The sequence below is a fragment of the Vulpes lagopus genome, chromosome 3, assembly GCF_018345385.1.
Source record: "Vulpes lagopus strain Blue_001 chromosome 3, ASM1834538v1, whole genome shotgun sequence".
Taxonomy (NCBI): Eukaryota; Metazoa; Chordata; class Mammalia; order Carnivora; family Canidae; genus Vulpes; species Vulpes lagopus.
The window spans coordinates 119,447,156-119,470,651 of record NC_054826.1 but is presented as its reverse complement, the minus strand read 5'-3'; the positions used below and the strand labels follow the sequence as shown (position 1 = coordinate 119,470,651).

At 47.2% G+C, this 23,496-nt stretch overlaps 1 protein-coding gene across 3 annotated transcripts in view; it reads left to right on the top strand.

Annotated features, from left to right (window-relative positions):
* The window catches only part of SNX29 (sorting nexin 29), a 535,216-nt gene that overhangs the window by 418,758 nt on the left and 92,962 nt on the right, over positions 1-23,496 (top strand). For all 3 annotated transcript variants that reach the window (XM_041748281.1, XM_041748280.1, XM_041748282.1), the window contains exon 19: positions 17,859-17,999. In XM_041748281.1, the coding sequence (XP_041604215.1) occupies positions 17,859-17,999 (141 nt within the window). The remainder of the gene's footprint in view (positions 1-17,858; positions 18,000-23,496) is intronic.

Below are 23,496 nucleotides of genomic sequence, written 5' to 3'. Positions count from 1 at the left end.
TGGCCCCAGGCCTGTGGCACGGTCAGTGCTCAGGAAGTGCTCGCTCGTCATCATCAGAATTGGTGATTCTCCCGTGTGCTCTCTCCAGCTGCCTCTCCAGGGCTTCTCGAAGTTCTCAGAATATTCCTGTTGTCATTGCTCATGCTTCCCTCCCAGGGTCCCATGGTGACCAGAGAGACCATCCTTCCATTCCTCTTTCACAGTTCACATGATGGAGGCTGAAGGAAAGTCAGTAGAGCACTGTGGCCAAGAGCTCAGGTTCTGATTTTTTTTTAAGATTTTATTCATTTATTCATGAGAGAAACTGAGAGAGAGAGAGAGAGATGCAGAGACACAGAGGGAGAAGCAGGCTCCATGCAGGGAGCCAGACGTGGGACTCGATCTCGGGTCTCCAAGATCATGCCCTGGGCCGAAGGCGGCTCTAAACCGCTGAGCCACCCGGGCTGCCCTCTGAGACGATTTGTACATGTGTGTGTGCCTGGTGGGGGCGAATGTGTGCACGTGCACACCTAGTAGAGATATGTGTGTAATTGTCTTTTTCAGAAGAGAATCCATAGGCCATAATGAGTGTTTTGGGGGTTGATCTGTCCCAGGGAAATGTGGGAGGATTCGGAATGCTAGCTGCTGGAACTCGTGGCAGGATAGGAGAGCTGCTCAGGAGCTCCCCTACATGCAGACCTCTCGAGGCAGGGCACCTTCTTCATTGAACCTGACAAGGGCCTCTAGAAAATGCTCTTCCCCTCTTCATGCCTCCCTAGGTAGCAGTGCAGCCATGGAGAGTCAGGTCCTGCCTGTGTCCATCTCACATTCAACAAGAATTTGGCCCCTCCTTGGGATGTTAATAATATGATAGATGTGTCATGCACAGTGACAACAACCAGTGAGGAGGTGCTAGTGTATCCCCCTTGTACAGGTGCTGAAACTAAGGCTCAGAAGGGTTAAGCAGCTTGGCCCATGCCACCCAGCTAGAACTGGATGGAGCCCCTGGGGGCTTAACTTTTGTTCCCTGAGAGGGCCCTCCCCACTCGGAGTGGCCAGGCAGTGCTTACCCAGTGTTGTTCTCTCCTGAGATGTGAAGAAATGTACATCCCAGTCCCATCTTGGACAGCAGGAGCTTTTTTCTTTTTTAAGTGCTGTCTACTGGGTGTCATTGTGAGGCAGAAATGAGTACATGGAGCAAATGAACTGTGCTGCAATGTTTGTGGTCGGCATGTGGGCAAAATTTGGTTGTGTGGAGAGATAAAAGAGGGTTCCTCCTAATGACTACTATGTCTTCTTAAGCGACTTTAAAGAGAGGTGCACAGAGTTCTTGCATCACGTCAGAAATATTCTATTGTTTTGTTTGTTTTTCATTACTCCGAAACGATTACTGCAAAAATTCTTAAATTGGATGCTTTTCAAAGAAGAAGATTAAAGACCATAAGCGGAGGCTTGCAGCTGTGTAAAACGGAGCATGCATCTGTGTTGCCCAGGGACACTTAGGGTGGAGTTTGGCAGCTTTATCTTGGGCTCTCAGTGGGGGCCCAGGGTGCGTCTGTCCTGCTCCTTCCACAGCCCTGAATGGAGCTAAGTTGGCATTTTATGGCATTTCTTCACCAGCCATCCTTTTGGCATTATGTACCTAAGCCTCCCAAACACATTTCAGTGGGGGACGGGTCCTCAGGGTACCAAGTTGCACTTTTGCTTCAGCAACTGCCTGAGAGGATCCATTCTAATTAGAGAGTTTAGTACTCATTATCCACTTATGTTGGTGGTGGTTAGAAAGCCCCTACCCATCTTGATTCTTGAGTGAGGAGGGAAGTATTTGTACTCCTGGTGTTGGCTGCAAGGTTGTCCCAGGATCACTGGAAAGGATACAGGGAAGGTTTTGCATTGTTGTGCAAATGAGTTAAGGAGTTCATTAAACTGAGAAAGGGGAATACTTTGGGAGAAAAGGAGGAGGTATCCTTTCTGTTCCTCTGAGAATTGCCCCTTCCTTGCACTTGCACTTGCATTGAGCAGATGTACAGAGACAGATACTCATCAACTCATTGGTCCATGGGGGACACCAAACTAGGGGAAAGCTATCTGCATAGTGGCCTAATCACATTCTCTTTTGGTCTGAGTTCTTTGGAGTATAGGTGGCAAAAACTTCATCTTAAAGTGGCTTAAACACAACAGTTTATGGGCTTCTGTAGCTGAAGAGTTTAGGTACGGCTTCATCCCGGGGCTGTGTGCCTCTCCTCCCCTTTTCCCCCAATTCCACTTCCCTCATAATGGCTTTATTCTCTGGTAGGTTCCCCTTCTTGTGGTCATCAGCAGTTCTGAGCTTATGTCCTTTAAGGCCGAGAATAACTTAAAAAAAAAAAAAAAAAACAAAAAAAAAAAAAAAAAAACTTCTCAGCTCTTCCCCAGTCACACAAACTCCAGATTGGCCTGGCGTGGGCCAAGTGCCTATACTGTGGTGCATGCAGGGTCTTGACCAGCCAGACCTTGATGTCACGCCCGCCTGTAGGATCAGAGCTGTCTTGAGATTCATAGGAAGCACAGAGACGGATCTTGGATGGAGAGTGGGTCTCTGGAGGGGAACTGAGTTGTTAATGCTAGGCAGAGAGGAACAGCCATGTTTGCTGTGGGCGTGTTCTCCTGGAACATTTGGGATTGAACAAGCTTGACCGGGCTGGTCTGAATGTTGTGGGGCTGGGTTTGAGAGGTGTCCTATTTGGACCTAAGCTCGGAAGAAGAGAAAGCAAGTGGTGGGGCGACCAAGCAGCATTTAGTGTGCACACACAGTAGCAGAGCATGGGCTGTACAGCCACCTGCCCTCGTCCACATGGCTTTGCGGCTCCTGGTCCAGCCCTGCAGAGGGCCCAGGAGCATGTCTAGCGTTTGGCCCTCTGAGACACCTCGTGTCCTTCTAGTAGGTCCACATTTCCTCGAAGGCGTCATGAATCAGTTTCTCTTCCTGATGATGAAGGGGTCCATGACTAGGAAGACAAGGGCCAGAGACATCAGACCAGCTCACGGATTTTTGTCTGCAGGAGAGAGGGGTACCCGACTCCTGGTGTAGGTGGGGGTTGAAGCGCCCAGAGCAGAGCACGATGAGGCAGGGCCTGGGATGAGTATGTACTGAAGGAAGCTATCAGTTCCTTAAAGGACAATTAGCAGCAGTAGGAGAAGGAGGGTGATCCTTAATCACATTAGAAAGGGACATGCTTTCCTTGCTGAATCATTTCCTTGCTGATTTATGGCCTCCGTATCCCATTCGTTTATATAAGAGCTGCTTGCCCGTGTGATACTTGGTCACTCAGCCCACATCATGGAGGCCAGATGAGGTAGGATAGTCCCAGTGTAGCTGAAGCTCTTCATTCAGAAGCCCTGGAATCATCTTTGAGGAGTTGTCATTTCTTTGCTTCCTTCAGAGTTGAGTATGTGCTTGTTCACATGCCAAATTCTTCCATGACACTTTCATTCTTACTAATCTCTTCTCAAGAATGCGTAATGGGGAAAGGTCTTGGTGTGGTCAAGTAGGAAACTCCTCCTGGAGCTTTGTCATGGACAGCTCCTCCCACCTCCCTCTGTCTTGGGCCAGCTCTTCCTCCTCCTTCAAGGCTTTGTTTAGACATTACCACCTCCTCCAGGAAGCCTTCCTTGATGCCTGCCACACTTATATACCATTTCCTTGATGCCTGCCACAATTATATACCACTTCTTGTTTCCTGGCCTCATGTGCTTCCCTCTGTTACAACACTTACTCTACTGGCCTATAGTTTTTTTTAAAGATTTATTTATTTATTCATGAGAGACACGGGGGGTGGGGGGACGAGACATAGGCAGAGGGAGAAGCAGGCTCCTCACAGAGAGCCCAATGTGGGACTCGATCCTGGATTCCGAGATCATGACCTGAGCCGAATGTAGGTGCTCAGCCGCTGAGCCACCCAGGCATCCCTGGCCTATAGTTTTTGTCCGTTTCTCTGTCTGCCTCACAAATGTGTGATCTCCTTGAGAGCGGGCACCTAGCTTTTGCTAATAAGCGCTAACTTCCATTAAATATTTATATGCCAAGCAGAGTGGTTGATCTTGGACACAATCCTAAAAGGAGGGTGCTAGAATTGTCCTCACTTTGCATTAAGAAAGTAGGGCACAGAGAGGTTTACTAAATTACTTACAGTCACACAGCTAAGTAGAGAAGATGGAGGCAGTGTTTGAATCCAAGGCAGTCCTTGTCCCCAGACTGTGCTCATATTCATTGCTCCAACTGTTGGTCTGCCTCTGTCTCTGTGTTTGCAGCCGGCACAGGTCCTGGCATGTAGTAGGTGCTCAGTAAACAAAGGGTGAGTGACTCTGAGGAGATGGGAGTGCACGGAGCTGGACGTGCAACGAATGCACTACTCAGGATGGAAGGACACTGTCTGAGGGGGTTTTGCTGCTTTTATTACTGAGAGAGGCAGGTTGGGTGCCCACTTAAGTAGAGGCACGCAGACGGAGAACACGTTCTCACCACAGCCTTTCCCCTCCTCAAGGCAAAAGGGACTCAATGTTTTTAAAACTTCTTTCCCACACCAGCAGCTTTCTCTAAAGGCACACAGAGTGAGAAACAACTTCCTATCTATCCCAGCAATATCTCACAGCTGTTAGGGCCAAAACAAAGTTTGGAGCCTCAGCTCTTACAAGGGGGTTTTACCTTCAGTTGCCCTGTATTGAATTCAGGCGTGGATGGAGATGAGCACTGGCAAGCCTCCCGTAGGCTCTGGCTTCATGCAGGCTGCGCTGCTTGGTCTCCTGCCCCAGAGCGGGTGCCCACTCCCCAGTCTTCCGTGAACTCTCCCGGCCTGGCTCTGTAGCCCAACTGTGGGCCCCTTCCCCAGCCTGTGCCCTCAGGGAGGTTTCCTCTTTTCTTCCTAAATGACAGAGATAGTCCTTTCAATTCTGGATGTGGCCATGCATTTCAGGATGTCTCTGTATTTGGAGAAAAGGAGGGTCAGCTCTGCATTGTCTTCGGCATCCACCAGGAGTCCCGCTTACTTGAAAAATGTGACTTAATTTTTCTACTACCAAAGTCAGTGTTCAGTAGAGGAAAGAAATTTGGAAAACTGAGAAAATGCTAAAGAAACCGTAAAGATCATAAAAATCCATCAACGTTAAGAAATAACCACGGCAAATGTTTTGATTTGAATCCTTCTGGTCTTATTTTCAGGGATATAATTGCACACATTCATACATGTGATTGAAATCTTATTTTTCAACATATCATAAGTAGGCCCTAGATTAACTTATTTCAGAATAAACAGATACCCAGCTTCTGTTTCTCCCTTTCTCCTACCACAGGAAGACTTGATTAGTATTAGTATCTGGGAAGAAAGAAGCAGAAGACTTTTCTATTTTCTGAATGGATCTAAAATGCTATTTGATAATTTCATTGCTCCAGAGCAACCAGCCTTCAGCAAGAGAAGGTGTCTCACAGGGCACATGGCTAAGGGGGTATAATGTGCATGACTCAAATATCTAGACTGGAACATGTGACCAGCAGATGAAGTCATAGTTCCTTTTTAAATTCCCTGAATATGATCGCTGGGGCCCCCAGCAGCTTGATTGCCGGAAATTAGCTCCCATCAAAATGGCTCCAGCTATTTCTGAGTTCCCCAGGGACTGTCTCATGTGCACTTGGGGACTTGCCCCTGTGATTTTCTCTGTGGCCTGTGGTGTCGCTGTCCATGCTGAGGATGACCATCCTTAGGCAGCCACGCTCCCACTCCCAGCTGCCCACCAATGGTCACGGCTGCTCTGGCGTGGGGTGGGGTGGGGGGTAGTTCAGTGCTTTCTCTGCCCTGCTATTCAAACCCAAATATGACAGTGGGGCTATTCCTTATGTTCCTTCAGCAGAACCAAGACCAGGCTAGAAATTTTAATAAAACCATGCCAGCAGTGTAGGGATCATGGCCGAGAAATCCGACATGAGGAGAACTCTGTTACCACTCCTGGACGTAGGTCTCAATTCCAGGCCCATCTTTGGGGGTGTTGGAAGCCTGTCTTCCTGCCTTGCTTCTGGTGTCCAGCTTCCTTTAGAGGGTTGGCTTACCGCCCCACTGTGGGAGCCCGAGGCCTGCAACCTTGAGCTCACAGCGTCACACCAATCTCCTCCTTAACTCTCTGGCAGAGGCTGCGTTTAGCAGTAGTGGGAGCTGCAGGGAGCTGCAGGGGCCGTCTTGCTGAGCAGAGGGTCCTTGGTGGGCTCTGAGGAGATTGGAAGGTCTGTTAACTTAGTGGATGTGCCATGAAGTGGAGACCAGGCCCCTGAGTCCTCTGGGAAAGCCCGTCTGCCTCTGCCCTTCACTGGAAGTGGTCCTGCCCACTAGTTTATCTAGTGCCAGGCTTTATTTTGAGACAAAGTTGTGAGTTGGCGGGGTCAGGAACTCAGAGTCAAGGGGACCAGAGCCCCCACCTTTTCCACTAGCGTCCCTTGGTCTTGAGGGTGAGGCAGGTTCTCAAAGGCAGAGTAAGATGCCCAGAACCCTGGGTCCAATTCTCATTAGTGCAGAAAGCGCTCATCTGCAGTCTGGGGAGAAGGCTGATCTTTGGGTACCCCTGGCCAGTGCCGCCCGTGGAAGTGTCCAGACTGCTCTGCAGTGTCCAAGACAACAGAGCTTGGGCTGGAGCATAGTGACTGCGGTCTGTGTGGCACGATCTTCTGTCCCTGAGAGAAGCCGTCTGCTGGTCAGCCAGTGTCCACGACTGTGGTGTTTCTGCTCCGGGTACTGCAGAGTCTGGCCTGGGTCTGTTGCATGTCAAAAGTGCCCTTTCTCTTTCCTTCTTTGAAAGGTATGTGTGTGTTGGGGGGGCGGGGCGGCGGGGGGGGGTAGGGATTGTGCTGCCAATCCTTAGTAAGTACTGCATTTCCCGCTTTACTAGCCTGCCGTGTTTACATAACCCTATGAGCTAAAAAGTCATTTTTCTCCAGCTATGTTATTTATCTTGTTCTTGGCATTGGGCTGCCGTAATATCATTCCATCAGCATGGTCGTATGGTAATTCAGGCATTTGGTTCTAGCAATGAGGACACTTACAGTTAATAACACATGAAGCCATTTTCATTAAAAGCGGAATTTTGTTAGGACACATTAACACAGGCCACCAACCAAAACACAAATCATTCCATTCCTTGGATATTAAGGAAGCCAAATGAATTAGGAACCTAAAGCCATTTTTAGAATAAGCTTTGTTATCCTAATATCCTCTGTCTTTGCATTTAACCATGTGCAGGAAGGAGATCGTGGCTCAAAGTTCATGGCATGTTCTTCCTCTCGGTGACAGATGATGTGGCTCTTGGGTGTAGCATCAACGCCAGGACCTGTTCTTCTCTTCCCCTCCTTGGGTCATATTGGGCATGTTTCTTGGTTATTCCGAGTCTCTGTTTTAGGTCATTTAAAGTTGCAGGGCTTTGGTAAAAATTGTAGGTGAAGTATCTGGCACCGGGCAGGTGCCACTAAATATTACATCATCCCCTGTAAGTCCAAGGAACTTCTCTCCCTTAATGCCAGCCTTCAGTCTTGAATATCACACATAAAGAAGTTTTTGCTGCCCTGGGGAGGAGTTTGGATCATTAAAAAGTGGCCTGAAGTTTGAAATGGAGAGGCATGTATTTAGCTTATGCTGAAGAAAGGGCAGCCTGGCGTTTTGTTTGTAAACCAGCTGTGTGTAAATGAGCATTCATCTCTGAGCTCTTGCTGCATTCCCATCAGCAGTTTCTCTGGAGGGTCTGATTTTCATGGTAACCATCAAGTATCTCCTGTGAGGTCCTCCTCCTAAAATAGGACTCTTGTCCAGGACCCTTGGTGCTGGTGTAACAGGGGCTGGGTAAATGCCAGGCCTGTCTGTAGCCCACAGAAAGACTGTGTACCGAGCCCCTCTTGCATGAGCAGCCCCAAGAACACTTCCAGGTTGTGTTGCAGTGCTTGAAAACCCACCCAAGGAGGTCACGCACCAAACTCTGCTGTTTCTGTTGACAGTTTTTTGGAAGCAAAGGAGCGGCTTAACTGCCCAACCCACAGACTCTGCATTATGTTTGCGTTTCCTCGCCTGCCTAGCATTTGACAATTAATTAGGCATGGTAATTACCTGCTGTAATTTTGTGATTGCACATCCTATAATTACCCCTAATTCTGTAATAGGGAGGTTCATGTACACAAAGGCAGACAACGACGAAGGTGATGGTTGTCACAGTATGAACAGCTGCCACTGCTCACTGCCTGCCAGGCCCAGGCCAGGCACAGCATCTCGCAGCCACCCAGCAAAATCACTCTTGTCCCCATTTTACAGATTGAGAAGCCGAGTCCCCAGGTGGAGGATCCCGCCCAGGGGCACAGCTAGCAAGGGAAGGAGGTGGATTTGAGCGCAGGCCCCTCTCCCTGCAGAGCCCGGGCCCTTTCACTGTGCCATTCTGCCTCTGCAGGGGAGGCCCCGGGTATCCCTAAGGTTAGCGTGTGCCTTTGCTGGCAGAGCTGTGAAGTAGATTCGGAATTCAGGCCACTTAAAAGCAGCTTTTAAATCTTCATTCTCCTCTCCCCCCAGTTCTCCTTTACATATGTGTATGTGTGTGTATTTATTCACACATCAGTGGGTACATACGTTGTGTGTATGTGTTTACGACTCTTTCTGTATAATCGAGACTTGAAGAGGTGAATTAACTTACTCAGGATCACTAGGCTTTTAAGAGGTGGAGCTAGAACCCAAACCCTTATCTGCCTAAGGCCGGAGTCTAGTCTCTGGACCCCCTTCCCTCAGCACTCACGTCTGATTGCGTGTCAGGTCCTCACGGATGCTCACTGACTACATTCTCACTGAGACATCCTGGGACAGAAGTGCGGGTGAAAGTTCAGTTTCCTGGGAAGAGTGAAGGCATGGCTTTGGGTGGGAGAGCTTCTGCTTTTAATTCCAGGCTTAATATAAATATCAGGCACATAAATTTAGAGTTTATAGTTCAATGAATCTTTACTTTTGTATATACCTGTGTAGCTACTGCCCAGAGATACAAGGCATTTCCAGCACCCAGAAGGTTCTTTGTGCCTTTTTTGGGCTCTGTGTAAGAATCCTTGCCTTTACCCGTAAGGTCATGAAGATCCTCTTTTATGTTCTCTCCTCGTAGCTTTATAATTTTACCTTTCACATAGAGATCTCTGATCCCAAAAGACATGAGTGCAGAAGCCAAGCACATGAAGGTCTGTAGCCCCCTCTGCCATAGCAGCCCCAACTGCAAACAACCCAAATGCCCACCCCAGCAGAACAGGTTAACAAATGGGGTGTGTGTTCCTACAGGGGAATGTACTGCGTGACCCTGAACAACACATGGGTGCTACCACACACGCTGTGTAGAGCGAGAGAAACCAGACACAAAGGAGCACACTCTATATGAGTCCAGTTAGATAAAGTTCAAAAACTGTTTAAGAAACGGGGTAGGGGGACTGGTAAGGAGAGTGCTCAGCAGAGGAGGCAAGGGGCACGAGGGGGCGGGTAGGCATGCACATACTCCAGCAGATGTTGCTAATCTTTCAGATGGAAGTGTTTTTGGAGGCCATGTCTACACAAGAGTTTGTTGTAGATTTACTTCACTGAGGGCCTAAGGTCCCCCTACCCCCGCCTTACTCCATGTCGTTACAGGCACTGCGAGGGTAATTCTTTCCAGTGGAAAAGAAATCTCCAGATTCAAACTTCCTCTCAAAACAGAGAAGAGAGGGTTTGTCCTGATTCCCAACTGCAGATATTACCTTCCTATTTTATTTTTCTTTTGCTGAGTCGAGGAGATTGCGCTTGAAGTGGCTTTTTATTGCTTGTTTTAAAAGGGAACTTGCTTTTGCTGGAAGAGGTCAATTCTTGTTATTTCTCCAAGGAATTATTATCTTTATGGCTCGAGCAGAAGGAATTGAAAAGTATCAAACTTAATTTGGGAGGGGGGAGCCCTTAAAATAAAAATGAAAATCCTAACAATTTTGGACATAAGCGCTTTTAATTCTTCAGTGAAATAAATGCACAATTTGGTTAAGTGTAATTCAAGGACAACTTAATTTACAGAGAAACTTTTCCAATTGTGGATGCTAAAAGCATTGCTATTGATGATGGACCGTTGAGGTAGTTCTGGCAATTCAGATGGCACTAGATTCCCAAAGGAGGGGATGTGAGAAGACTCGTGATTAGAGCATGTGGTACCAAAGGGACTGTCTGAGGACATATGATCTTTCCAGGAAAGGGGCATTTGGGCCAGCAGAAGTATTACGCAGGGGCCTTCCTTACAGCTACTATTCCCAGCTGCCAGCACTGCTGGCTCAGAGTTCCTGGGATCCTGGGGGGCCTCGTGCTGTGGTAGAAAGTGCCAGGCCTTAGTGGCATTCTCCCAGGCAAGTGACACACCTTCACTGAGCCCATGTCCGCATCTGTACAAGGGGCATGTTCACCATCTGCCTTGAGGATCCAGATGAGGATGGAGGGTGAGTCCTATGGAGTGCCTGGCACAGGACCCACTGCATAGTAGGTGCTTCAGAGATGGTGAGTGGTAGCCTTGGAGTTAATTATATTTTATTGGAGTTCTGAAAAAAAATTTTACTCCCTTGGGTCTGGCAGTGGGCAACTCCACTTTTGCTGAATTTCTCCTAGAGCCTCATAACTTTGACTGCCAACCAAGGACAGTAGGATTTGACCAATGTCCAGACAACAGCAGAAATGGAGAATGGGTGCATGACCTATAGGCTCCATGGCTGTCTCCTCCCCCTTCATGATCCAATGGCCTCCAGATAGTAAAGGTGGTGCCAGAAGTACCCACTGGCCACTTTCCACCTTTGTCTAATGATGCTGGCAGAGGCAGGGGTGAGGACAGTCACCAATATTGATGGAAGCATCTAGAATCCTCTCCACAGGTAGCTCCCCAGTGTCTGTTCTCACATCCCGGTGTTCATGGGAGGCACACTCTCAGCCTAATGAGGTGACTCTCAGACAACTGAGCTTTGAAGAAAGAGGCCACAAGGATGGTTCTGCTGTTGGTTTTCCCTTTGAACATGAGACCATCCAAAGTTGAGTTCAGGTCAGGCCTCCTGCCTGGTTCCATGAAGCCCTTGGTCTCCAGAGTGAGATGGGAGTGGGACGTAGCTGGGAAGAGTTTATAAATCACCTGACAACTCAGAGGAAAGAAACTTGAGGACTGTGAAGAGGCCATCTTGTCCTACCCCTGCATTTTACGCACAAGGAAATGAGGCCCAGAAGAAGCAGGGAGCACACACAATGGCCAGGAGGGGCCATGTCATCCAGTCTCTGTTGTGCTCCCAGGAAATACGTATTTGTGGAGCTCTTTAGGGGAGAGGCACTAAATTCTGTATTTCTGTTTAAAATTTTCAGCGACCTATACCATAATTTGTTCTAAGCTCTAGGTCTAAGACTGAGTGGTAATTCGCATAACTATTCTTTACCAAGCAAGAACCTTAAAGATTATAAAGCCAAGACAGACGAGACTTTGATGCCAGTGCTGCTTAAAGCTTGCAGAATGTCATGCTTTTGGTGATGATAATAATGACAGGAGCAGCAGTTGACTAGGGATGCCAGGCATTTTTTTATGCATGCTTTTTGGCATCTTTTTATTACTATTTGATACCCACTTCTCAGTTGAATAAACTGAGACCTGGAAAGAAGCAGTTAGCTGGTGGGTGGAGGAGGTATGGGACTTCCGGGATGCCACTGCAGTTTCCGGGCTGGGTGTGGATGTGCTGACATCTCAGCACAGCCCAGTCTCCACCAGGCAGACCACTGGAGAGGGTGAATGTTACAGCTGATTGCAAGAACAGAGACTTCCAACATCCAAACCTTTGTCACTTTCCTACTGGAAACCTCGCCAATAGGTTTATATTTTCGTTTATTTATGAATATGCACTTGGCGTCTTCTGTGTATCAGGCCTGTTACATGTGTGAACTCAATTCTCCTGAGACCCACTGAGGGCCATAATGTTACTGTCCTCATTTCTCAAAGGAGAAAGCAGGGCACAGAGGCATTTGGTGACTTTCTCAAAGATACACAGCAAGTATGTGGCAGAGCCAGGATGTGGTTCAGGGAGCTTGGTTGCAGTCTGCTCTTAACTACCCTCAGGCACTGCACATCCTCAGTGATCAAATGATGATGAGGAGGAGGACGATGACGATGATGTCAGATCCTGTGCCCAGCCCAGTCCTCATGCCTGGGGTTTTGCCTGTTGTCAGGGGTCTACTCTTTTCTTCAGTGCATGTGGTTCCCCACAAGCCACTGGATGGCATGGGGTATTTGTCAGATAAATCCTATGACTTGTACAAAGAAGGGTTGAACTAATGGTTTCTGAGACCCTTCCTCCTGAGTTGTTGAATGCCTACTGTTCCTCCCGAGCAGGAGATACAACAAGGAGAAGGTTGGAAGGTCAGGAGAGGCTTTAACATAGGATGTTTGGTCTAATCAAATATTTCATAGAATATTTTAAAGAATGGAGGCAAGGAGTGCCTGGGTGGCTCAGTCCAATTAAACATCTGCCTTTGGCTCAGGTCATGATCTCAGGATCCTGGGATCAAGCCCCACATTGGGCTCCCTGCTCAGGGAGGAGTCTGCTTCTCCCTCTTCCTCTGCCCCTCCCCTCTGCTCATGGTGCACACTCACTCTCTCTCTGGCTCTCTCTCTTCTGAAATAAATGAGATCTTTAAAAGAAATGCAGGCAAATTGGCACCATCCTGCTTTGCCAGAGCATGTGGTGGAGCCTACAGTAAGATAGTGCAACAGCGTAAGAGCTGTCCAAGCCCATGCAGGCTGCCCACCGTACCTACTCTAAAACTATCTTTGGTGTATGAGCATCCTGCATGGACAGCCACTGAAGGAATTTGAATAGGAAGATGGAAATGAATTGCATGGCGGGAAATGGGTGGCTAGAGGAGCAACTAGAGTCCTGTTGCCGTGGCCCAAGCAGAGGCAGGGTTAACTCTGGGGATGGGTTGGCAGGCCTGTTGTTCAGTACTTGGCCCTGTGGATGAAAGAACAGGACTGGTTAAGGGTGAGGCCCAGGTTTCTGGCTCAAACAACTCTGGCCCATTCACCAAGGGAGCAAGGTCCCATGAAGAGGGAGGAGCAGATTTGTAGTGCAGATCATGGGTTCAGATGCAGACATGACGAGCCTTATCAAGTCTGGGTCTGGAGTTCATAGGAGAGGTCCAAACTAGAGATACAGATTTGACCTAAAAATGAAGTGTGCAGACCAAAGTTGGATGCTCATGTAGGGAAGAAGAGGACAGCGAGTGAGAACCTCCATCTCTGGCATGGGGGGAAGAGGAGATGCCCACATGGAAGACCAAGGAGGAGTCGTCAGAGAAACAGGGACTCTGCACTTTCGTGGAATGAAGCCATTGGCTCTTGACTATGTTAGGAAGAACACAGTCACAGTTTCTCTCTCACGTTAGAGATGCCTGTTTTGTCATTATGTTAGAGGCTTTTAAGATGTGCATTGACACTTACTGCTTGCAGATCATACTAGCTGTCAGTCATTGGAGATTTTACTCTTTTAGGCTCTTCTTGACTCATGCGATTTTTAAAAATGCACTGATCTCTTCCTGTTCTCCCTTGCTATGTAGTTGCTGTGTGTTTCTGGAAGGTGTTGGGGCCTGTAAAAAGCTGACAAAACAACCCTTAGATTGTGTACCTCCAAAATGGTCTCTCGAGTCCCATCTTGATGAAACTAAAGAATTTTTGTGCTCCAGTTGTGCTTATCCCATATGGATGTGACCTTCCATCCAGTTGGCATGATGCCAACTCTGACTCCTCCCTCCTTCCCCAGATTGATTTCCACTTCCTCTCTGTGGTGGCCTGTGTCATCCCGGGCATAGCTGCACTGCTTGTGTGTCCAAGTGCCCCGGCACCACCTTAGGAGGAGGTGCTATCAATCAGTTCCATATTATAGGTGAGGAAACCTATAGTCAGAGAGGAGGCATCGTTTGTCTGACACTCTCAGTCTGGGCTTTACCTCAGGGGTTCCCAAATGGCCCACTCTTAGTCTGTTCGTTCTGCTGTAACAAGCCACTGTAGACTGAGGGGTTTATACCTCACAGTCTGGAGCCTGGGGATCAGGATCAAAGCATCAGCAGTGGTGAGAACCCACTCTCCGATCCACAGACAGATCTTTTTTGTTTGTTTGTTTGTTTAAAGGTTTTATTTATTTATTTGAGAGAAAGAAATAAGAGAGCACAAGAAGGGAGAACGAGAAGCAAGCTCACCACTGAGCAGGGAGCCTGATGTAGGACTTCATCCCAGGACCCAGGGATTATGACCTTAGCCAAAGGTAGACACCTAACTGGCTGAGCCACCCAGGTGCCCATAAACATCATCTTCTCACTGTGTCCTCACATGTCAGAAGGGGCCAAGGAGCTCTGGGGGGGTCTCTTTTCTAAGGGCGCTAATCCCATTCATGAGGGCTCTACCCCCATGACCTAATGACCTCCAAAAGGCCCACCTCCTCACACCATCATGTCAGGGGTTAGGATTTCAACATACGAAATCTAGGGGAACATAAATATTCAGACCACAACATCTACCTATCAGAATCATTAAAAAAAAAAAAAAAAAAAAGAATCACTAGGTAGGGAAGCTTTGAAACACTACAGATTCCTGGGTCCCAGATGGTTAATGCATCCTAGCCAGAGGCTGGTAATATTTGGAAAGCACTGCTCCTTTCCACACCAGATCTTGAATATGTCTGTGGGAAAGTAACAGTAATGAGTATTGAGTATCTAGATCAGGGGTTGGCAAAGTGTTTTTTGTAAAGGGCCAGAAAATAAATATTTTCAGCTTTGCAGGCCATATGGTCTTTGTTGGAACTGCTCAGTTCTGCCATTATATTTCAAAGCAGCTATAAACAATAGGTAAACAAATAGATGTGGTTGGATTTGGCTCATGGGGTGTAGTGTACCTCTCCTGAGCTAGGTAATTAACCTCATGCATGATGATCAGACAAGCAGTTGAACTTGCCGTTCTCCAGGGGATACTTGGATTTGTGCAACAATACACTACAGGCAGACAGTCCATTCGGGGTGTGGCAGGTTGAAACTGCATTCAGCCACCAGGACAAAGACCTCTAAAACAGTAAGCTTGAATAAATTCAAGACAAATATTTCTCTTTTGTGAAAAAAAAAATTTTTTACAATAGAAAGTAGTAATTGGTGTGGTGGCTTCATAATGACATCAGAGACCCGTAGTCCTGTCTATCTTCTTCATAATCAAGGTTATCTCATGATCACAAAATGACTGCTGGAGCTCCAGTTATCATGTCTTTGAGAAAGGAAGGAAGGAGGGAGGAGGGAGAAGGGTAAAAAGGTACTGTTGGTGGAGTCAGATCTCTCCTAAGGGCTTCCTTAGAAGCCCCAGTGAAGTTTTTGCTTACATCCCATTAGCTACTCTTTCCTGCAAGGCAGACAGGAAAATGTAGTTGTTTTTTTTGTTGTTGTTGTTTTTTCCTGAACATATTGCTGTCCCCAGAAATACTGGGAGGAAATGGAGACTGGGTGGGCAATGAGCACTTACTGTGACCCAGGAGGACCCAAAGAATGCCCCAAATGCACTGCGTTAAAGTGCCCCTGAGCCCCACTGGGTTTATTTGTTGATTCATCATGTCTCAATTTATAGAGATTAAGAAAGCCTGAAGTCCCTTTTCTCTACAACTAGCCAGGCCCTTCCAGATCTTCTGGGGTCTAATGTATGCATCACTCTTACAAATCAAATACTTATATCATCAGGATAATAGTCCTATCAGTCATCATACCACTGCTTGGACACCCAGTGCCAAGCAGCCTTTTGAGATAAACCTTTCCCTCTCGGCAGCTTTTTTTCCCCTTTTGTCTTCCTCTGCTGTGTATCTGCTGGAAGTCTGCTTCCTGAGGTTATTCAGAACACATCATCTTGGTCTTTCCTCCAAGGTCTCTTCCCTCTCTACCCGAGGTTCACATGGTCACCCCTTCATTGCCTGCCTTCTTTGTTATAATTTGGCTGCAGATCCTCTCGTGGGGCCTGTGGTTCTCAGATTTACAGCGTGTGAACCACTTGGGTTCTTGTTCTGAGCAGATCATTGAGGGTGGAGCCTGAGACAATGCCTTTCTAACATCTTTCAACCTGGTGCTGGTCCATGGAAAGCCCTTTGAGTAGCAAGTGATCTGGGCCTTTCTGAACATATTGCAGGTCATCTTTTAGTAGATGGCAACCAAAACCCAACTGTGTTGGGATGGTCAATGTAGAATAGAGCAAGAGCAAGTTTTCAACTCATTTATCCCAGAAGTTAACATACACATTTTCATGAGGTCTGAAGACGACATAGGGTTTTTTTGTTTTGTTTTGGTTTGGTTTTTTTTGGTGGCTCTCCTACGTTATTTCCTTAGCTCATATTTACTAAAGTCTATAAGTCTTTGTCCCACAGGCCACCCCTGTGCCGTATTTCCCTATCTCTTAACTTTTGGTGTTGGTTTTTTGGATTTTATTATAAAACCTGACACTGATCTTTTTGAATTTCATCACATTGGATTAGATTCATTCCTCATGCCAGTTGAGGTCACTTGATATGTGTCATCCGGTATATTTACCATCTCTTCAAGCTTGGAGGCTTCAAACTAGACAGGTCTCTGTTTCTCTATCTTACTCCCTTGGAAACTTCTGGCCGTTAATTGCAGCTCTGTTGTTTAAATCATCTGTCCTTGATCTTGTTCACAAGAATATTACAAGAGACTTTGATGGCTGTCTTACCAAAGTTCAGGTATATGACGTCTGCATTTGGGAATACTGGGTGGTTTTCACATAGAGGCAGAATTATCACTCATTTCATAGATGCCTATTTTTATTATGTCAGAGGTTTTTAAGATATGTGTTGGCATTTACTGATTGCAGATTATAGTAGCTATTTATCATTGAGAACTTTACTCTCTGGGCTGTTCTTGTATAATTTTTTAAAACGCATCGATCTCTCTCCCACTTCTGTTTTCCCTTGAGATGTAATTGCTGTGGGTCCTTGGAGGGTGTTGGGGGCCTTTAAAAACCTTAAGAAATGGTCCTTACCTTGTGTTCCCCCAGAATGGTCTCTAGAAGTCCCATCTTGATTCAAAGTAAAGAAGTTTTATGCTGGTACTTATCCCATCTGGACATGACCTTCCATCCAGTTAGGTTGATGTTCACTCCAGCCCCTCCCTCCTTCCCCAGATTGATTTCCACCGCCTCTGTGGTCCGTGTGATCCCAGGCATAGCTGCGCTGCTCACGTGCCCAAATGTTCCTTGGTAGGAGGTGCCATTAATCAGCTCCATCTTACAGATGAGGAAATGCATAGCCAGCAATCTGTCACTGCTACAGTATGCATGTGACGGAAGTCTGATGACCGTCTCTGCTATCAGTTGGCCTGTTTATCTCTGCTGATACTGGGAAATGATATGTAGTATGGTGTTCCCATAACCTGCCTGATTTATTCTTTCATGTGCCTCTTTGTTGACTCAGTACCATAGAAGCCCTTCTCTGCTGAGCCCCGGGCATCCGGTGGCTTGGGAGATAGATGTGGCCGCTGCTCTTACAAGGCTGGCTCTTGTGAGTGGAGCATAACCACAGTCCCACCCCTTTGTAATCAGAGATGTATGTTTGTTTGTTTTTTAAGATTGATTGATTTTAGAAAGGGGCAGAGGCAGAAGGAGAGTAAATCCCCAGCAGACTCCATGCTGAGTGCAGAGCCCGACATGGGGCTGGATCCCATGACCCCGAGATCACGACCTGAGCTGAAATCAAGACTCCTAACCAGCTGAGCCACCCAGGCGCCCCTATAATGAGAGCTTGAAGAGAGATTTACATTTTCTTTCTCTTTCCCCTTCCTTGTCAGGTCTACATCCGGATAAAAGACGATGAATGGAATGTCTATCGGCGGTACACAGAGTTTAGGAGTTTGCACCACAAGTTGCAGAACAAATACCCTCAAGTGAGGGGCTACAGCTTCCCACCCAAAAAGGCCATTGGAAACAAGGTACTGTCACCGCAGGGACCAGGCAGCTGGACCATGCACACACATGCTTCTGTAGATGTAGGACTCAGAAGTTGGCTAATGTAAGGAAAAAGAGGAACCAAGAAAACACTCATAATTCCATCCCTTAAAGACAAACATGTTCTGTTTTGTGTATGTCCTCTTCATTCTCTAGGGCAGAGGTCGGCAAACGTGTTCCATTAAAGGGCCAGAGAGGAACTATTTTTGACTTTGTGGAGCATATGACCTTAGCTGAAAATACTCAACTGTGTCATTGTCATGTGAAAGCAGCCACAGACGGTGTGAGCACAGATGGGCATGGCCGTGTGCCAATAAAACTTTATTCATAAGTATAGATGGCAGCTCAATTTGGCTGATGCGTCATAGTTTGCTGACCCCTGTTCTGGACCCAAAAAAATGATTTCTGGTTTTTATCCATAGTTGTCGTGATGCTTATTTGGACTCGTGAATGTGGGGCATATTCCCAATAAAGCTTTCTCGGAGGAGCTTCTTTTGGTATAGGGTTACTTCCCTTTTGAAGGCTAAGAACTGATAATGACATAATTTGTTTCCAGGTATTCATCCAGGCACGTTGGAGAAAGGAGGTGCTAACCCTCCACGAGGTTGCTGGTGTTCATCCAGCAGGTGTTTACTGAACACCATTATGTATCATGGGGCGGGGGATTGGAGCCCAGGGCCAGGAGGACAGGCCTGGGCCTGGTGTGGGGCTTCGCATCGTCTGCCTCAGCCCATTGGCCTCATTTTGTCATCCCTCACATTAGCTTAGAGCAGCAGTTCTCTGTCTTGGCTACACTTAGAATCACATGGGGAGCTTTAAAAGCTTCTGAGACCTGTAGTCCCCACTCCCCTTAGGGTTTAAGGTCTGGAGTGAGTCAGGGGTCCTGAGGAATTTCAGACGTCTCCAGGTGGCTCCAGCATGCAGCAAAGCTGGAGAATCCCTGGCTTCCACTCTGGTAGGAAACGGTGACAGGTGCATGATTACAATATATCAACTAGCTTGGCAGGGACAGTTCAGCTGGAGGAGGTAAGATCATGACCCTACTGAGGACAGGTCAGAAGCTGGGCCTTGTTAGAAGGGGGAATCCCTCTACTCCCGTGGTTCTCAGAGTGTGGCCCCTGACAGCAGTAGCAGCATCACCTGGAACTCGTTAGAAATCCCAATTCCCAGGCCCCACCTCAGACCTACGGAAGTATCTGCTCTGGAGCTGGGGCCCAGAAACCTGGGTTTCAGTTTGTGTGGTGCTGATGCACGAGGAAGCGTGATGACCACGGTGCTATCGCATTGACAGGGTTGTGTGGCAGATTCCATATATGGTGAGTCCTAGTCTCTCCCTTGAAAGGGCCCCTAATTAGGGTCTTCTTGGATCTTCCTTGCAGAAAACTGGAGCAAGGGTTTCCATAACCATTCCCAACCCTTGGGAGTTCTGCAGGGAAAACTATTACTGACTGTTCTGTTTACATGTTCATGGATTTCTGTGCTTCAACCAGATTAGAAACCTGATCACGTCAGGGTCTGTTAGATCTTAATTTAAACAGTTACAAAGCAGGTTTATCTGAGGCCTCAAATAAATGTGTCATTCCATTTTTTTCTGAAGATAAGTGGAGTTGAACCCATAAAAATGGAAGACTGAGAAATTCTACACTTGTTCATAGCAAGAAGGACAATAATTCTTATGAAAAGAGGGGAAAAATTATATACTGATTTAATCTAATGACTTGCAAGCTCATACAAATCTTGGGACCCATCCAGAATGTCTTAAAATGTCACAAAGCAAAATTCTGCCTAACTAACGTATTACCATTATAAGATACTCTCATTTGCAGCAAGCATTATACGGAAGCAGCCTTTCCATGACACCTTCTCTGGGGAGCTCGGCTTGTCTGTATGTCACTACAGAAAGTGAGCACAAAGCTGAGTCAGGGGTATTCATGTGGTGAAATGTGTTGTGTGTTTGCCTCCTGCAGCTGCCCTGCCACACTGGCACCCATTTAATGGTCTAAACACACAAATTGATTATCTTAGAGTTCTGGAGGTTGGAAATCCAGAATCCATCCGCCTGGCTGGGCTGAAATCAAGGTGTCAGCAAGGTTAGTTCTTTATGGAGGCTCCAGAGGAGAATCCTTTCCTTAGCATGTGGCCTCCTGTGTCTCCAGAGCCAGCAATCACATGACTGTGACCTCACCTTCTGTCACATGGTCCCATCTCCTTCTGTGACTTCTCTCCCTCTTATAAGGACCCTCACGATGACAGTGGGCTCACCCCGTTAATCCACAATAATCTCCTGTCTCAGGATTCTTAACACATCTGCAAAGTCACTTTTGCCATGTAAGGTAAAATATTCTCAGGTTCTGGGATTAGGCATCGTTGGGGGCCTCATGTTGCCACATTCTTTCTCTGCAGACCAAACCGACACCCTCCCCACCTTGGATCTCAGGGCAAGCCTTGGAGTTATTCCAAACTTATTTAAGACAAGACAAACCTACTGACACCACCTCCCAGGAGCAGGGACTGCCCTGACTTCCCCCCTCTGAGATCACGACCTGCGTCACATTCTCCTATCCTTGTCAATCTTGGCACTGACTCTGAGGAGCAGTGGGCTTTTGCCCTGTGAAATATGTGTCAATAGGGCACTGTCCCCAACCCCTCTGCCCCCATACCCAGTGCAATCCTGTTGGGAATAAAGGGGCTTGGGAATTAAAGGTAACATCTTGGTGGGCCTGGCCCAGTGATGGAGTTGTACAGATGCCCTGGATGGCTGGTTCTTCACTAGATTGTGGGTCCTTCTCCCCATGGTCAGGGGCAGGCCTGATAGTTTCCTCTGTTGCTCAGGAACCTGACAGCTCCTGAGCAGTCATAGGGCCTCCATCTCTTGTCTAGCATGTGTGGCCCTTGGCCTTCGAATTGGCTGGTTGGCCATGACTATACTTTGATTCCCCCTCTCCCTGTGTGTTTGGCTAAGACAAACCCCCTTCCCTTAAGTATACTTTGGCTGCTGCCCAGAACAGATTGGAGGGTTTATCTGATTTTCAAGGGCAGATTAAATCAGCATGCAGGATTGCAGCATCCAGCAAAGGCTACTGATGATGTCTGTCAAGAGACAAAGTCTGCACTGGTCCCAAATGGACCTACAGGCTCAAGATACCTGCCTTCATACCCCAAGGGCAAGTTTTCTAGTGCATTTTCATTCTAAATTGGTCCAGAAAAATCAACTGTGTCAGCATCTTTTCCTTGATTGGATCACTTCGAGAATGTCTCACTTACCACTTAACACCATTAAAGTACGAAGACATGACTTCTTTGTGGATTGAGTTACATGTCCCTTACTACTGTAAGCCTTGGATCCATTAAATGATTCAATCCAGAATCCACAGACCTGGACACTATTCAAGAAAATACTAGCCACAGTTTATTTTTTTTAAATTTGTCATAGGAGTATCTTTCCAGCCTGAATTTCTAGGTATTTGCCTAACACTGCCACCGTTGTTGGTTATCTGCCAGTTGTAGAATTAAAATATCATCTTAATGATGATAGTTCTGACTTAAAAAAATTTATATATTTGAGAGAGAAGAGAGTGAGCAAGCAAGTATGTGAGAGGGGCTGAGGGAGAGAATCTCAGGCAGTCTCCCCACTGAGCCCAACACAGGGTTAATTTTCACAACCCATGAAATCATGACCTGAGCCACAACCAAGAGTGAGATGCTTAACTGACTGATATACTCAGGCACCCCCAAGTTTGAACTTTAATTGATAAATAGCACGTTGAATAGTTCGTGGATGCAGCATTTGTCTTTAGCAAGGAATTTCTTTGGTCTTAGTATGCCATGCGTATGTGCAGCTGTTCATACCCAGAGCGCTCACTAGAGCCCCACATGCCTTCAGGTGCCACATCAGGCCTAAATCATATTAAGGTAGTTTCCTGATTATCAGTCTACCACTTGATGAAGTGTATTCCTTGGTAGCTGAGTCAAGCAAGCCACAATAGTTATATATTAAAGTTACTTATTAAATTTTAAATAGCACAGCCATGGCGCTTGTATCTATCAAGATAGTCTTGGTTAAGCTGGAGTAACAAATCCATGATCTTGACAGTCTTAGCCAACCAAGGTGTATTTTTGGCTCTCCTCAGGAGACCAAGGATAGGGGCAAATCAGACACACTGGCTCTTAAATCTTCTGCCCAGATGTGAAACATGTTAATTCCACTCCTCTTTCATTGGCCAAAGCCACTTACTGAGCTGTGCTTAATGCCAGGGGAGCAAAGGAGTCCACTGCTACCATGTGCCCTGGAGAACTAGAATTTTTGCAGTCTGCTCCCATGACCCCCCCAGGGGTGGCACTTGTCTTGAGCCACATTTCTGAGCAGGGTGTGGATAACAGGAGAGCACAGCTCTACCAGTTCAAGACTGGCACACTGAGTCCTGTGGTTTCCCTCCATGAGTTCCAGTTCAGGTGCTTCCCTTCATCCTGTTTCAGTTTTCCCAGCCCACGCCTGGTCCTTCCTGGTGTGGGCATCTGCGCCTTTTCCACTCTTGCCTGCCCACTCCTCCATTCCCTATGCTACAGCCACAATGAGGTTTGTACAACATAGATTACATGGTGTCATTGTTGATGAAACCCCCCACCACCACCAGTGGTGCCCATGGCAGTTAAATTCGAGACTCTTTATGGCCTTCGAGATGTCCCCTGATCTGTCCCCCGCTTCCTCTCCTACCTTATCTCCTGCCCCACCCTCTCCTCCCTTACACCTAGTACACTGACGACCTAAGGCTCCCATGCTGTTCTTACCCTGTGGACTTTGCTCCTGCTGTTCCCTCTGTCTGGATTGGCTTCCCCCTCATCTCTGCGTGGACGGCTCCTGTGGTTCATCAGACCTCAGCTCAAATTCCACTCCTTAGGGCATCCTTTCCTGACCTCGTCAGTGCTGCCCCTTTGGTCACCTTCCAACCCCTGATCCTTTGGTCTGCATGAATTCTCTCCCGCCATGTACCATTAATCCAAGTGATTGGGTTGTGACCTTGAGTAGTGTTGTCTCTGCCCTGGAATGGAAGCTCATGATAGCAGGGTCTTGGCCTGTTCCCTGCTCTCTCTCCTGCTCCTAGAATAGCACCTGGCACCCCAGAGAGACTCATGGCCTGAATTAAGGAATAAGTGAACAAGCATTAAATGGGAAAATTTCCCTGTTACTTTCTTCTTCACATCACTGGGTCTCGGCACAAATTCAAAAAATCTGAATTCCCAAAGTGGGTGGAATAATTTTGAGGGTGACTTGGGAGGTTGCTCTCACTCCACTTGGAACGAATGTGTTTTTTGCAGAATGGGCCAAAGGCTGGCAAATCTTTGCAGATGGGAAAGGTGGCCCTCTAGCAATCTGGGGGGAGTCACCTGGCAAGCTCCCCGTGCAAATGGACTTCGCCAGCATGAGGGGTTAGGAGAAAAACTTGTTTTTGATGACGCTACTCCCAAGTCTGCATTATTGCT